At 43.8% G+C, this 16,048-nt stretch overlaps 1 protein-coding gene across 1 annotated transcript; it reads left to right on the top strand.

Annotated features, from left to right (window-relative positions):
• Positions 1-4,491: 4,491 nt before the first annotated feature.
• ANKRD2 (ankyrin repeat domain 2) lies at positions 4,492-14,162 on the top strand. Its single transcript, XM_044436588.1, has 9 exons — positions 4,492-4,728; positions 5,409-5,522; positions 7,927-8,070; positions 8,356-8,463; positions 9,835-9,933; positions 10,503-10,601; positions 10,883-10,981; positions 12,155-12,253; positions 14,000-14,162. Exons 1-9 carry the CDS (start codon positions 4,654-4,656, stop codon positions 14,096-14,098), a joined length of 936 nt encoding a protein of 311 aa, XP_044292523.1. The 5' UTR covers positions 4,492-4,653; the 3' UTR covers positions 14,099-14,162.
• The last annotated feature ends 1,886 nt before the right edge of the window (positions 14,163-16,048 follow it).

The raw sequence follows: 16,048 nt of genomic DNA, 5'->3' as shown, positions 1-16,048 counted from the left end.
GGGCACTGGTTTCTCCTCATAGGTTGCCTCTCATGGCCCTTTGGGCCAGTTTTTTACTGCCCCAAACCCCAAAGGACTGGACCTTCTCTCCACCCCATCCCCCAATTCCAGGCTCTGGGCTCGGCTGGCACCGAAACACAAGCCTTCCACCTCTGCTCCTCAGCTCCAGCTGAAGTGGAGCTCCCTGCACTGGGGCTTGAAGTCTGTATGATGGATTGCAGGCATATCCCCTTCAGGAGCTGCATGTAGCTCTTGCCATTTGGGCACTGAGAACCTTTTGTAGGAAGCTGGAGACCAAAGTGTCCCTCACATGAGGGACCGCACCAGGCCCAAGGCCAGAACACACTGTCCGATACCCTACCAATGCTAGTTCCCCATTTCTAGACCTTGCTAATGCTGAGGTTGGCCCTGTTTGCACAATCACCTTTGATGAGACAGATGCTCATCCTGGATATATGGACAGTACCTCATTCAGATAAGGTCTGATATGGGGAAAATGGAGGATGGTACTTCTATATGTATATAGGTATCAGTGTAATTTATCAATAAAGCCTTTTCCAACGAGCCCTGAGCCTGATTCAGCTGATACTTGATTTTGTTCCGTCATATTAGCAAGCATTAAAATATTTAGTAGGAAGGAATAGACTGTCAAATTAAGTAATCTGAATTCCATTCTTAGCCTAAGAAGAAACTGGCATCTAGCTAACATTTGTAATACTATGCCCTAATACTTCTACAAGGGAGATGCTGATGACACCGAACTGTTCAGGGTGGTTAAAAACTTAACGGATTGGGAGGAGCTTTCTCTCTAAATCAGGAGAATTAGTACAAAATGGCAGATGTGGTTCAGGATAAGCCAGTGTAAAGTAACGCACACTGAAATTGTGTGGGGCAAAAAAAATCCCAAGTTTAAATATAAGCTGATGAGATCAGAGCTGGTAAAGAATGACCAAGAAAGGGGTCTTGGGGTTGAGGTGGACAGCTCAATGAAAATGTTGATTCAGTGTGTGGCTGCTATGAAAAAGGCAAACATATGTTAGGCATAATTAGGAAAGAAGTTGAAAAAACTGTCAGTGCAGTACTGCCCTTTTACAAATCTTTGTGCAGCCTCAGAATATTGTGTACTGTTCTAGTCAGGGCATCGAAAAGTATGCAAAGTTGGAAAAAGTGCAGAAAGGGTCACTAAAATGATGAAGTGTTTGGAGCAACTCCTCTGCAAGGAAAGGTTGCAACAGCTGAAATTGTTTAGTAGTTTAGGGGAAAAAAGTGAGTAAAGGGTGACGTGACAGAGGTATACAGAATTATGCATGACGTGCAGATAGTGGAGAGGGATATATTTTTCTTCCCCTCCCATAGTACCAAATATCGGACTCTTCCCATGTAGCTTGGCTGGTGGAAGTTTCACCACAGATGAAAGTGCATGGAATTCACTTTCATGCAGTATACTGATAGCCACCAATTTGGACAGCTTTAAAAGGAGATTGGACAAATTCATACAGGTGGCTGCTATCAATGACTACAAGTCCTGATGGATAGATGCTACCTTCAGTAGCAGAAGCAGTGTGCCTATGTATACCAGTTGCTGGGGAATGTGGTCATGAGGTGCTTTTGCACTCATATCCTGCTTTTAGGTTCCTATGGGAAGCTGGTTGGCCACTGGGTGAACAGACTGCTGAACTAGATGGAGCATTGGTCTGATCCAGCATGGCTTTGCTGAGCAATTTGTATGAGACAACCAGCTAAAAACAGGAAACTCTAGTGAAAGGCAATGCTAGCTTTCAAGGTGAATCTAGAAGTAATCTGACCAAATATGTGGTTGGAACTACATTGCCAAGGAATGCATGGGCTGGGATAAGGCACATACAGAGAGATCTTTACATGGAAGTAAGTGGTACTAATGCCCACCATTTCTCCCCTGCATGTGCTTCATCGCGCAGAACATTTTTCCTTCTGTTAGGCTTGCTTTCATTTGTGTGGGAAGGATTATACACCCTGAAGTCCTTACTATAGCATTCTGAAGAAAACATGGATTGGGATGGCGTGTTTCTATTGTAATACCTTGGCTAGCCCTTAAATACAGATTTTATATTGGATATATTCAATGTAAATGTTCAAAATGAGGCCTACAAAAATAATACATTTCATGATCATATTAGTACAGCCCAGGATTATTGCCATACCAATCTTTTCTTTAAAAGAGAGTGGAAGAGGGTCATTCAACAAGTTTCTGTATGATGTTCTCCAGTCTATGGACAGATCTAAACTGCCCATTAGCAAAGCATAGAAACAGAGACAGAGCGAGTCAGATGGCCTCCCGGGCCATCTAGTCTGACCCCGGCTCCAGCCGGCTCTGCTCACAACATGCTCAAAGCATAACAGGGAGGAGATGGGGAAATGACCATAATGAGTTGCGGCACAGATCAGCTTGGCAGAACAGCAGCTTGACAGAAGTTTTTAAATGGTCATATAAATGTGTGTATACCAGTTCATGTAATGCTGCATATGCTACTTCTGAATGGCAATTGATTGTGGGCTTGAACCCAGTTTCGACCAATTAGGAACTCCTATAAACTCTTCACACCTATATGTGTAGACTTGTACATGCACTACTATATACTTTCCTCAAATGTGTGTGTACTAAGTTTTGTATAAAGTGGCATCCACCTTTACTAAGTTATAAAATTGGTTAATATCTCATTCATATAGAGAAATGATGTTTCTGTTGTCAATATAAAGTTGTACTGAACATTCCACAAGTTCAGGCTTGCAAGTTACAAGGGTGGGCCAGTTTGTTATCTTGTTCTGATACTTAAGAGATAACCTTTTAAAAATCTATTTGTAATCTATGTGATATATGAGCTTGCTTACCTTCTGTAGGTGGGAATGGGGTGTGCAGCTTGGCTTGGGCTCAAGACTATTGACATAGCTCATGGAACTGGGTTGATGGCCAGGAGAGCATCTGGAAGTTTGAACTCCATTGTAATAGGGACAAAAGTATGTTCAGATACATTGGCCTTTTCCTTGTCCTCCACCCCAAAATGAGAAGTCATGGTTGACTGCAGTGGTTCGTTCTGGCCCGTAGCCCTATGGAAGCTGTTATCCACACTTGGAAGGAAGCCTGTTGCTTTCTCTGGCATCTTGTTCAGAACCAGGATTTTATTCCCATCCCTTCACACAGAACACCTGAGCACTCTTGCGAACGATCAGGGCTGGGCTTGCCATTAGGCAGAGTTGAGGTCTGAGACAGCAATCTGAATATCATCATCATCATCATCATCATCATCATCATCATCATCATAAATAATAATCATGAAAAGACAGCGAATTGCTGTTTAATTCAGTATGATTGAAATTTTACTGTTAGGCAGGGAAATTTTCTGCCTTGGGTCCCAAAGTGGCTTTACCAGTTTAGGGTACTAAGCACATCGAAATGGGGAGGGAGACATTTGTTTCTCAACCTCCCGGTTGAGGTCACTAGCTAGCCCTGGGAATGATTTAAGTAGCACTGCTTGTCATAGTACAATTGAGGGCCCTAAAATGGTAAGAGGCAGAAATATGTCCGTCACCATAAATAGCTCCCAGCTCAACCATTCCTAGTGTCCCCAGTGTTGTTCAGACTCTCCCCTGCTTTCTTGTTCCAGGCTTTATGTCTGAGCTGTCTGCTTGGCAAGTGGTTTCCTGGCAGAGCCCTCCTGTTTGGCTGTGTGCCCATGTAAGCAGGCCCCTCCAGAATATGTGGCACCCATTGCAAAGGGCGAATGTTTTAAGCAGCAGCTACGTAGGATATATTCATGCTTGATTCTTCTTCCCACAGAGGTAGGGAATCTATCTGCATAGAAGCAGAGTGACACCGAAGCCAAGCCATGGAGGGATTTTAGCCGTCAGTTGACTGGTGGCCCTTGCATGAAGGAGTTATTCTTGATGCCCCAAACCTTGCAGTCTTTGCAGGAGAAGCATGGCTTGTTTGTGTATTTGAATAACCTCCACCAACGGGTGCCTTCGAGTGGCTGTGCTGGCTGGGGATGATGGGACATGTAGTCAGACACATCTGGGGGGCTTCAGGTAGGGGAATGCTGAAACAATACAGAAATTAGATCCTTCTTTCAAATGCTGTAGCTCCAAATGGACTTTCTTGAAATTATGAATGGCAGTTCCGCATGAGACCCCCTCTTTGGAGGGAGAGTATCCACAGGCTTGTGGAGTTTCTAGTATGACAGATAAATCTGCTAAGAGTGCTGATGACTCATTTGAAACTTTGGAGACTTGGACTAGGCACAGCCACAATTTCTGTCCCTAGTCTAAGCAGGAGTAAGACATCAGCCTATGTGGAACTAATGGGGTTCTGCCAATTTCTGTGTCCATTTCCCTATTGGGAAAAGAGAACTGACTACAAAATGGGTCATTTTAGGAAGGTGATCTGTGAGCAGTCGGACAAGGAAAGAATGTGATGGGCTGAGCTCATGACAAAAGCATCTGTGGGGCGGAAGTTAATAGAATTTTCGCTCGGGACAGGACAGGGATCAGATCTTATAACAGTGGCTGCAGGAGGACAAGGGTAGAATCTGTGTTTATGGTGGAAAACCTGGAAAGATAGCTCAACTAGGATCTGTGGTGTGCTCAGGAGGACTTGCAGCACCAGAACAAGCAGGGAAGATGAATGCAGACCAGGAGGTGAAATGGGCAACGGAACTGATTGAACAGAAGTTGGCTCTAGAGGAAGAGCAAAAGGTGAGGCTCAAGGGCTCAAATGGGACTAGTTTCCAGGGGTTCACAGGCTAGACAAAACTCTACTGGCTGAGACCTGGATGATTATTGTAAAATATTCCATGGGGGACTTTGACCCATGAAGAATTATCTAATTGTTCTTGCCAACCAAAGGAAAGGGCAACAAGCAGTTCCTTGAAGCAGCAGGTTTCAATATATTTCCAAGCCCCCTTCTTTGGAATTCAAATGTTGATAAAAAAAGAAAGGGGAACTATACTGAATATTCATGTTATAATGTTTAATGTTGATGCTGCTATGCCAGGCAGCTATCCTTTCCTTACCTCTCAAAATACCCCAAACTCTGAGTATTTTGGACAGGTTAAGAGATAAGTTGCATCAGGCAACACTGGGAAAATGAAAAGAGGAAAGCAAATATTAAACTAACCTTGGTCTATACTGATATGGACAGTGAATGAATCCAGTAGAGCCGTCTGAACTGGGCTGCACATGCAATTTGCAGGAACATGTTCTTTAAAAATAGCTTTTGCAAAGTCTGTTTATTGTTTATAACTGTGGTCCATAATTGTATCCTATTTTCAGTGTTTGTGAAAAGCAAAGTCACAACTACCTTTCCCCATAGCTAAAGACTGGGGCTTGGTACATGAGTCTTCAATAGTTTCCCATTTCTTATTTATTTTACCCAGAAACAATGCTCCTGCCCCCCTGAACTGCCCCCAGCAGTGGCACGAATGGACACCCCACTTCTGGAAGATGAGAAGAGACATGGACTTATCAACAAAGGCCTGGAGGGGCTTAAGGTGAGAGGGCCGCATGTGGCCCTTGGATCCTATTCTTCTGGGCACAGTGATCAGCTTGCAGGATTCTGTGGGCAGCCGGTTTGCCACCATGTTTATGGAGCACTGAACTAGATGGACCGTGTGTCTGACCCAGCATCATTTTTCTTCTGTTCTCAGCAATGGTTCCTTTACCAGTGGAGGGCTGGAGTTCAGGCTTGTCTGGAAACCACACTCCCTAATTCCAAAGGGTGTTATTTGAGAGTGTCAATAAACATGTGGCCAAGATCTGGTATGTGGCCAAACATGTGATCTGGTAGATATTTTTTTACTTGAACCTCGAAAAAGTATTTGGCAAAGTCCCTTACTAGAAACTCCTGAGCGAGCTTAGCAGTCTAGAATAATGGTGGGGAGGCATATATGAAGCAGTAACTGGTTAAGGAACAGAAAGCAGAGAATAGGAAGAAATGGTACATCCTTCCAGTAGAGGGACATAAGCAATGGAAGGAAGTCTGTCTCTTCAACTTATTCATCAGTGATCTGGAACCAAGAGCGAACGGTGAAATGGCCAAGTTTGCTGATGACACCAAAATTATTTAGTGAGGTTGAAACAAAAAGTGATTGCAAGTTCCAAAAGTGTCTCTTCAAACTGCATTGTTTAGAGAAAGTGCAGAGGGAGACATTTTTGCTCCCTTTCATGATCACAGAAACTAGAGTCATCTCATATGGTCGACCGGTGGGAGATTCAGGTCAGAAATATTTCAAGAAGTCCTTCTTCACACAGCACATATTTTAACTAAAGATTTCACTTCCACAGGATGCAGTGTGGGTTACCAATTTGGATGGATTTAAAAGGGAATGGGGCAAATTCATGGAGAGCTATCAGCCAATATTAGTCATGATGGCTATTATTCAGCATCAGAGTCAGTAAGCCTAGGTATATGAGTTGCTGGGGAACATGGGCAAGAGGGTTCTGTTGCACTCATGTCCTGCTTGTGAGCAGCCAGTTGGCCACTCTGTGAATAGAATGCTAGACTAGATGACCCCAACCCTAACCCTTCATGTGCTCTTCAGGTGGAAACAGATAAGCTGTTTCTACTGAGTGGCATGAGTGGCATACTCTGCATATGCTGAAACTCTCTTCTAATTTTCCCCCTCCAGAGATGAACCTTGGCTTTGAAGGGAAAAGATGAGACAAAGAAGCTTCAGGGCTTAGCCCAGAGGTTCCTAGGCAGATTGCTCCAGGTTAAAACTACGCCTCACCTCTCCAACCTCATTTCTCAGCCCAGCAGGGCATCTTGTTTGGAATCTGTAACAGTTTTGTTCCTCTCTAGGATCTTTGAAACAGGCATATAGAAGAATTTGCTCTCTTCCTGAGTGAAAGAAGAGAAGCCAAACTGAGTCAGCAGGACTCTGCATTCCTTATTGCAGTGCCAATTTTAATGCCGGGAGTAAAGAGAGACAAAAATAAGCCCTTTGATCACCAAGCCCTTGGTCACAACAGGAAAAAAAAAAAGAATGAGAATCCTTGCCATTAAGGGGACAATAGGCAGAAAGAGAAAAACACAGTGATAATGATCAATGTAATTATTTACATGCATGAAAGCTTGAATGCAATCATCACAGCATGTAATTCTTGCATTTTGTTTCCCTCTGACCTCATTGCTTACATTTTCCTTCTCTCTACATCCATGTCAACTCTTTACACCATGTGATAAACAATTTGGTGTCTTCCAGATCTTTTGGACTGCAACTCTCATGACCCCAAGTCATTGGCCGTGTTGAACAGAGCTGACAGGAACTGTTGTCCAAAATACCTGAAAGTCACTGGACTGTCTCCCCTTACAGTCTATTATACCTGCCAATCTAAGCTTTCATACATCTGATGAAATGGTCTCTAGTCTACCAAAGCTTATGCCACATTAAGGGTGCACTTGTATGGCCTTCTGAGATCATTTGGGAGGTTTGAGATTATTTGGAATCCCAGTCTGAGATCTTGCAATCTTGGAGTTGAGACTCTGAAGGCCAAGTCCCCCCCCCCGAACCCACGCTTGCAGCTGGCTTGGAAAGAACCCTGAGGTGAGAGGGGGTAAGGGGGGATGTCAGGGTGCATGGGTGGGGAGCTAAGGACATACGCTAATTCTTATCAACATCCTTACCTCCTTCCCACCTTCTTCCTGGCACTTTGCACAGCCTTCTGGATAAAATGCTGGCTCTAAGGTGTGGTTGTGGCAAAGATTGCTACTACACCTTGTTCTGGACATAGAATACATGTAAATTATGAATGCAGGGCATAGATTGCATCCTAAATCTGTTTTTAAGGTGCCACGTGTGAGTCTTTGGTTTTTTTTCTGCAACCATGTAAAATAACTACCCCTCTGGATATGATAAGCAAGAGAGTTTTGTATATCTTGTTATCCTCCTACAGGGACAAGAAAGGGTGCGGAAGAGTTCTGTGGACCTGAGGCGGGAAATCATTGAAGTTGGCGGCACCCAATACCTCTTTGAGCTACGCAAAAAGCCCAGAAAGAAGAAGGAGGAGAAGAAACCAGAGCCTGAGCCAGAGGAGATTGTATGGAAAGGGGCTGGGCGAGGAAAAAGGGGATACTGGAGAAACAGCTAGAAGGCCAAGATTTACCCAGGCTGTACTCTGAGACGCAGAAGCAGGATGGGATACAGCCAGTGCCCTCTTAGGGGTTGGAGGCTTCTCTAAATGTATAACCCCTGTCCCATGCAAAACTGTACCTGCTTGCTTAGCGATCCACTATGGCCAGGTCCTTCCTCAGTTTTTTGAGAAGTATTTCCTGTAATATGGCTCAAAAGCAGCCCCTATTAAAACATCAATCCTCCCCTACAGAAAGGACCCATCACAGAAGAGGATTTCTTGAAAGCTGCAGTGCAAGGCAAGGTGCACGTGGTAGACAAGTTTCTGGAAGATGGGGGGTCCCCCGACACCTGTGATGAGGTAATGTAAAGCTGCAGCATTTATCACCTTTATCCACTCCGAGGGGCCAAGTCCAGCCAAGGCACTGCATTTCAGATTGCAGGCTGAAACAAAACCACTTGTGTCAAAAATAATATACATTTACAGAATACAATGATGAAATAAAACAAAACACACACTCCCTTTATCTGTGGACATACCAGTTCCTTGAATAGGCAGCGGGATTTAGACCCCCAAAGCTGCCTGGCTGAGCCCAAGCTGAAAAGAAACGACCACGCCTCTTTCCATGAAGTTCCTCTCCCCTAACCTCCATTTATTGGCGGAGGGAAAGGAGCAGCACAGCTTCAGTAAAGGCAAAAGCAACTCTTGGGAAAAGCAATTATATGCTGGGGAAAAGCAATTATCTCTGGTGCTCCTCCTAACAATCAGAAGGCTTCAAAATCTAACCTGGCTTTTGGATGCTGGGCACGTTCGCTACATCCCTCACACACTTTCCCATAACTTGTGTTCCCCTTTCCATGGTGCGATGAATGTGAATGTTGGTTCACTGGGAAGGGTGAAACTCTACACTGAGGACAGTGTGTCCCATGAGAGAAGAATGTCAAATCTGCGAAGTGTAAAAAAGGGGAAAATTCTAATATTCAAAGGACGAATAATAGCCAGAATTGCTTTGGATCATGCAAGAACAATATCTTAGATCATCCATTCTTTGAGGCCAAGGGCACAGGACTCTTTTCTATTTAAAAATTATACTTCCCCAACCTGGTGTTTGTCCAGATGCTTTGCCCTACAACTTCCAGCATTTCTGACACGTAGCTATTCTGACTGGGCTGATGGGAGTTGAAATCCAAAACATCTGGATAACACCAGGCTGGGGAAGGCTGCTAGACCAACTCCAGAGAGAAATAAGGCTTTTGTTTATTATAAAACTACATTACATGTTGGAATAGATTGCTTGGGAATGGGAGAAGCAGCATTTTCTTTCTTTCTGGAAAGTAATGCTTTAGCAAAACACAATACAGATAAGAGCATTTGGTGGATGACTTCTTAGAACACTTCTGGAGAGAAATCAGTGAATGTTGGATCATACCCAGTTCTAGAATTAGAGAAATTGAGAAGCCAGACAGGGTCCCGGTGTTCTTGGACACAGCTCAGTAAAACCTGCAGTGGGGAAAACTTCCTCAGTTGGTATACTGGAAATTAAAGAAATGCACAAATTTGTTTTACAAAAGCATATGGAATGTTAATATGGGTAGACAGGGGAAGGCTGGGGTTAGCAAAGATTTGAAAAGAGGGGAAACCCAGTGTGCAAGAGCTTTAGCCATCCACTGTCATTCAGCCTTCTTTTGCCATCAGTCCTTTGCTGAAGACCTAACTATGTTTCTCACTTAGTTCCGCAGGACAGCTTTGCACCGTGTCTCCCTTGAGGGATACATAGAGATTGCAGAGAAACTTTTGGCCCGAGGTGCCACTGTTGACTTCAGAGATCGAGTAAGACACCGCTCATTGCATTATACTCTTTATGCCTACTCTTGTCTCCACCATGTTCTCTTTGGGCAAAGGAAGTTTTTATGGCAAGGGCAAGGGACATCTTCAGCACCAGAGCCAAACTCAATTTTGGAAAACTTTCCTGGGTTACATTCCAGTGGTGGCTGCGGCCAAAGGCCAAAAGGGTGGCACCAAAAATACAACAATCCCCAGCATATTTTCGCTGGAAGTTCTGACTATGAGCAACTAAGCTTTAAAAGAGGTATTTCAGTCTTTTAGAATAGGGAAAAATTCACAAGGGCCAAGAAACTGCTATTGATTTGTGGTTGGGGAAACCAGGCTGGAACCAGTGGCCATGTGGGGAACACGTGAAAGCTGGTTTGGGCCCCACCTCTGATTGACAATGTGCTCTGGGTACAAAATTGACTCTAGAACTTTCCACGAATTAATGTGAGGCTGAGAAATGCCATTGCATGGAACTGAAAAGGGGGGTCTCAAAGAAGGATGGGGGTGCATGTAAATGCAGGATGGAAAGGCGCTCCTCTCATGATAAATGTGATGCTTGCTGACAGCTGGACGCCACCGCCATGCACTGGGCTTGCCGTGGCGGACATCTGGATGTGGTGAAGCTGTTGCAGGAGAAGGGAGCCAATCTGAATGTCAAGGACAAGGTAAGCCGAGGGATGGGGATTCCAGGGTTTGGTTCGTAGTGGGACAGCAACACTGTGGAAGAAATTGTAACAAAGGAGAAGGGTGGGCAAGTTGGACATTGAAGGGGTTTGGTTTGGGTTGAACAGGAAGAACTGAGCATCCAGAGAATTGAGGGATCTTGTAATTCCTTCCAGAAGAAAGAACCTGAGCACACAGTGGAAATGGTGGAACTAATCTGAAATCTCGTCTCTTCTTCTTTTCTTTGATATCTTACATTTATTCACTGCTGCCTCAAACTCAGCTTCTCAGCACCCCTCTCCATGTGGCCACCCGCACTGGCATGATTGACATTGTGGAGCACTTGCTAAACAATGGAGTGGATATCAGTTCCCTTGACCGGGTAAGAAACAACCTTTTTGGCAAGCTATACTTTGAAACATACAGCTCCTCTCTCTCCAGTGGTTTACAGTGCATAACGGCAATTGCACACATACACAGCAACGTGTAAGAATCATGATGCTATTAGCATGTTGGAGAATGGCGGGATATCATGCAATATATAATACACAGGAAAATGAGATGTGGTTCATAAAGCAAGATGCATGTATGCACGCACGCACGCACAGAATAAATCAAGCAAGAGAAGCAAAATGAAGAGAAAGGTAATTTTTTTTCATGGTCATGAGTGGCGCTGACTGGAGCCAAGGGTCAGACTAGTTGGCCCGGGAGGCCCCTTCTACCTCGCTCTGTTTCTACGTAAATCTGAAAAAGTGGTGCAGTAGTCTTAAAAGAAAAGCCTTACCAATCCCCTACTAACTTCAGTTCTTGAATCACAGCCCTAATGTACATTTTCTTTTCAATAAGGGAGTGAGTTTTCCTCTATCCCGGTGAATACCATACCTGTCTAGTTATTTCCAACGAGGGATACACAAAGTGAGAGATCCTTCATTTATATTTCCTTCTGCCTATACAGATGGCAAAACTGCAATTCTTCCCATCAGTGTCAAGCACAGACTTTGTTTAGCTGGCCTGATTTAACCTTTGGTGGCCTTTGCTCATGTCCTCTCTGGCAGCAAGGTTACATTTGACACATTCAGACTTGAGAGAGCTGAACGAACTTTTGCCTATTTGTCTGCTAGACTTTTCCTATTCTTTTTTTAAAACAAATTTTATTTTCTCTATAAATTTAAAACTAAAAACAACAATTATTCAGGACATCGGATATACTGGGTCGACATCATGCTCTTTTTTTTTTACATTTAAGAACTATATTCCATTTTACGCATAGTCCCTTTTCTCCAACCAATGATAAAAATATTCCAAGTTTGACAGAAGGACGTATCTTCCTTCTCCTTCAAAGACAGAGTCAATCTGTCCATCTCCATGCAGTCCAAAATCTTTTTTAAAATCAACTCTTCATTAGGTGGCTCTTTGCTTCTCCAATGTTGAGCAAATGCAATCCTCGCCAACTTTTCCTATTCTTATGTGGACACGATGAGACAAACTTGGCTTTGGTGCCTGTTGCTGGCCTGTTCTTGTACTACACATGGCGGCTTTCCCATGTTTGTTGCAGGAGGGGGAGAGTGCCCTGCATGATGCTGTGCGCCTCAATCGCTACAAGATCATCAAGCTGTTGATTCTGCATGGGGCAGACATGATGGCCAAAAACTTGGTGAGTGTTGCCCCCTTGTGGCCTACACACTGGATAGCATATGTTGGTCAGTGGGACATTTTCATATGGCTTGAGTGATCAGAAGAATTGCTTTGCTTCCAGATACTATTTAGTTGGCATTTCAGAATTTTGATGAACTCTTGTGCAGGTCCTGAGATGATGGAAGCTTCTGATGTCATTTTGGGAGATTTCTTCATTAGAAATTGCAATTTTATGACACAAGGAGGCTGAACTTTCTTGTCGTAAAAAAAGGGGGTCCAGGGGAGATCTGGGAAATCACAGGCCAGTTAGTTTAACATCTGTACTGAGTAAACTTCTTGAAAGCTTTATTAAAGATAGAATCAGAAAACATATAGAGGGAAAAGCCTTGCTGGAAAAAAATCAGCAAGGCTTCTGCAAAGGGAAGCCTTGTCTCACTAACCTATTGGAGCTCTTTGAGGGTTTCAATAAGCATGTAGGTAGGGGTGAGCAAGTAGACATTGTTTACTTGATCTCCCAAAAGGTTTTTGACAAAGTCCTGCACTAAAGGTTCCTGAGCAAACGGAGCAGTCATGGAATAAAAGTAGGTGTCCTCTTGTGGATCAGTAACTGGTTAAAGACAGAGGGTGGGAATAAATGGCAATTTCTCCCAATGGAGAGATGTCACCAGGCTGGAGTCCCACAGGGTTCTGTATAAGGAGAAATGCTTTTCAACCTATTCATAAATGATCTGGAAATAGGAGCGGGTAGTGAAGCAGCCAGGTTTGCTGATGACACTAAAATTTTTAGAGAATTTAAAACTAAAAGGGATTGTGAGGAGCTCCAAAGAAATCTCTCCAAGTTGGAAGAATGGGCATCAAAATGGCAAATGTCATTCAATATAAGCAAGTGTAGAATAATGCATGCTGGGACAAAAACTTCCAGCTGATGGGATCTGAACTAGCAGCGACTGAGCAGGAAAGGGATCTTGGGGTAGTAGTGGTCAATCCAGTGAAAATGTTGGCCCAGTGCACAGCTGCTCTGAAGAAGGCAAATTACATGCTGGGCACAATTAGGAATGGAACAGAGACAGAGCTGCCAAAAATCTTCCCTTAAGCATATCTTTGGATAACCACACTTGGAATATTGCATTCAGTTCTGGTCACTTAGCTGAAAAAGGGCATTACTGAGTCCTTCACAGAGTACAGATTACAAAAAAAAAGTACAGGGAAGGGCAACAAAAATAATCAGGGGGCTGAGGCAGCTTCCCAGTGAGAAATGTTTATAACTGGGGCTGTTCAGCTTAGAAAAAAGGCAAATAAGGGGAGACATGATAGAGGAGTTTAACGTAATGCAAGGTGTGGAGAAAGTGAAGAGGGAGACATTTTTCTCCCTCTCCCATAACACTTGAACCTGTGGTGATCCCAGGAAGCTCATTGGTGGGAGATTCAGGACAGACAAAAGGAAGTTCTTCTTCCCACAATGTATTGTTAAACTATGGAATTTGCTGCCACAGAAGGTAGTGGTGGCCACCAACCTGGATGGCTTTAAGAAGAGAGTGGACAGATTCATGAGGGAGGGGGCTATCAGTGGCACCTGCTTCAGCAGGGCTGGCCTGCCTGCATACCCCAGTTGCCGAGGAGCTTGGGCAGGAGGAGGTCTTGCACCCATCCTGCTTGAGGGGTCCTGTGGGCAGCTGGTTGGCCACTGTGCTGGACTAGATGGACCTTTGGTCTGATCCAGCATGGCTTTTCTTACATTCTTATGCCTCTGCCTCTGTTGCCACAGGCTGGAAAGACACCTACAGATCTGGTGCAGTTATGGCAGGCAGACACAAGAGAAGTGCTGAAGAAGCAAGAACCAGACACAACAGAGATGCCAGTATGAGGCACAGATGAACAGAAAAGACACATGAAAGTCAATAAAGCTTCCAAGCAGAGTGGAAAGCCCATCCAGTATTTGTTGTCCTCCTTGGGCAGCCATGTTGCACTGGTGACTTGAACATGAAAGTGGCAACCTGCCTTCCAGATGTTTTGGAATTAGTTGGGGTTTATGGGAGTTAGAGTTCAAAATAACTGGAGGGCACCAGGGTTGCCTATCCCCTGCTTTAACAGTTGTAGGATGGACAAAAATTCAACAGCTGGAGTATTCTCGATCAAGTGACATTTCAAGCTGTCACGCAAGTGTTAAAGGCACAGGAACCTTGCCAGGTAAACAAGTGCTAATCTTATATCTACTGGGTCAAAATGAGTTAAGAGCCATGGGCAATAGCCGTATGTTCCAGCAGCATGCCATTCAGATTGCGGCAGTGTAGCAAGTTATTATTTTTACATTAAGTTGATATCCCATTTTTTTGCCCCTTCAAGGAACCCAAGGTGGCTTAGGTAGTCCTTTTCTACTTCTTGTTATCCCAACAACCTTGTGTGGGAGGTTAGGCTGAGAATGAGAGTGAGGACTAGAACCTTTATCTGAGAGTGAGGACTAAAATCCAGATCTTTTGGGTCCCCAGCCCAACATTCTAACAACTGCACCATGGTGGTGCTAAGATCAGTACAGTCTGTACTGCACTATTTGTAGGAGCACAGATTCAAAGAGATAAATAGGTTCACAGCTTAAGAAAGCAAACTTCGTGACCTCTGAGTAGGCTTGGCATAAGCTTCTGCAAAAGTGATGAGTTCAGCAAGCCATCAATGAGAGATGGACCCTGCCTGCAAAGCAGAAGTGCTCCAGAAATGAAAGGTGAGAGAACCAACTGAGGCATGACAGGGTCCTGTAAGGGTTGAATAAAAACCCTTAGACAGCTACACTCAGAACCTCCATCCTGTGTATTTGAGTTAATACTCAAATTAACTAGACAGTAATCATTAATCTGCACACTAGTCCTTTCCCCCAAGCTGTATAAAGAAAACACGGTAGTTTTTTGGGAAGACCATGCTCATACAGTCTCCAGTAGTACATGAGGCACATTCACTACCAACTTGTAAAGGATCTGGATAAGCAGGACAGCACATGCCAAACTGGCTCAGCAAATGAGTATCAGATCTACTATTCAACATGTTAAAATCCATTAGCTCACAGCACTCTTTTACTGTCTAGTACATAATGAAAGCAGAGCATTCTCCTGTCAGTGCAGTCATTCAAAGATTAAAGAAAGTGCTAACGTGTTCCATGCTTATGCATAACAGATTCAGGACACAATCATATATATACTGAGACAAAAAACCCTGGCTGGGAATTGCTTGAGTTGTACATTTTTTGGTCTAAATATGCTTATGACAGAACACTTGGTGGACCTGAAATAACATACTAGCAATACAGTGCTATGCTTGCTTACTTGGAAGTAACTCCCACTATGTTCAAAGACCTTTCTCCATATGAACAAATTTGGGATTGCATACAAAAATGTTCAAAAAGATGCACCAGTTGCTCAAACAGCAATACTTAATTCGCTCATGAGGTCCCAGAATCTTTCCTCCTAAGTGAGAGAAATACAGCTTGGCAGAGATTTTCTGAGTGAAAAAGCAGATGACAAGAAAAGTGTCAAGCAGCATTTCTGCCTTGCTGTCTTCTCTCCACATTCCAGCTCCCCATGGCTGTTTTCCTTTACCCAGCCACTTCAAACACATAGTGGTAAAAAACAACACAGCAATAGATAGCATGGCCCTGGAAACAATAAAATAAATTTAAAGCAAGTTACACTACATGTTAGAGCAGCTGTTTCATACTCAAATTAACTGGCAACCCTAAAATGTCAAAAAGTAACTATGTTTGTACTTACACTCCCCTGCAGCTAAAAAAGGGGCACCATCACGCACCAATGCATGCAGTCCTATTACC

Source organism: Varanus komodoensis, unplaced genomic scaffold (assembly GCF_004798865.1).
Source record: "Varanus komodoensis strain SLA01 unplaced genomic scaffold, ASM479886v1 scaffold1, whole genome shotgun sequence".
NCBI classification, from domain to species: Eukaryota; Metazoa; Chordata; class Lepidosauria; order Squamata; family Varanidae; genus Varanus; species Varanus komodoensis.
Note: the sequence above shows the minus strand (reverse complement) of the source record. Positions and strands in the feature narration are given on the sequence as shown.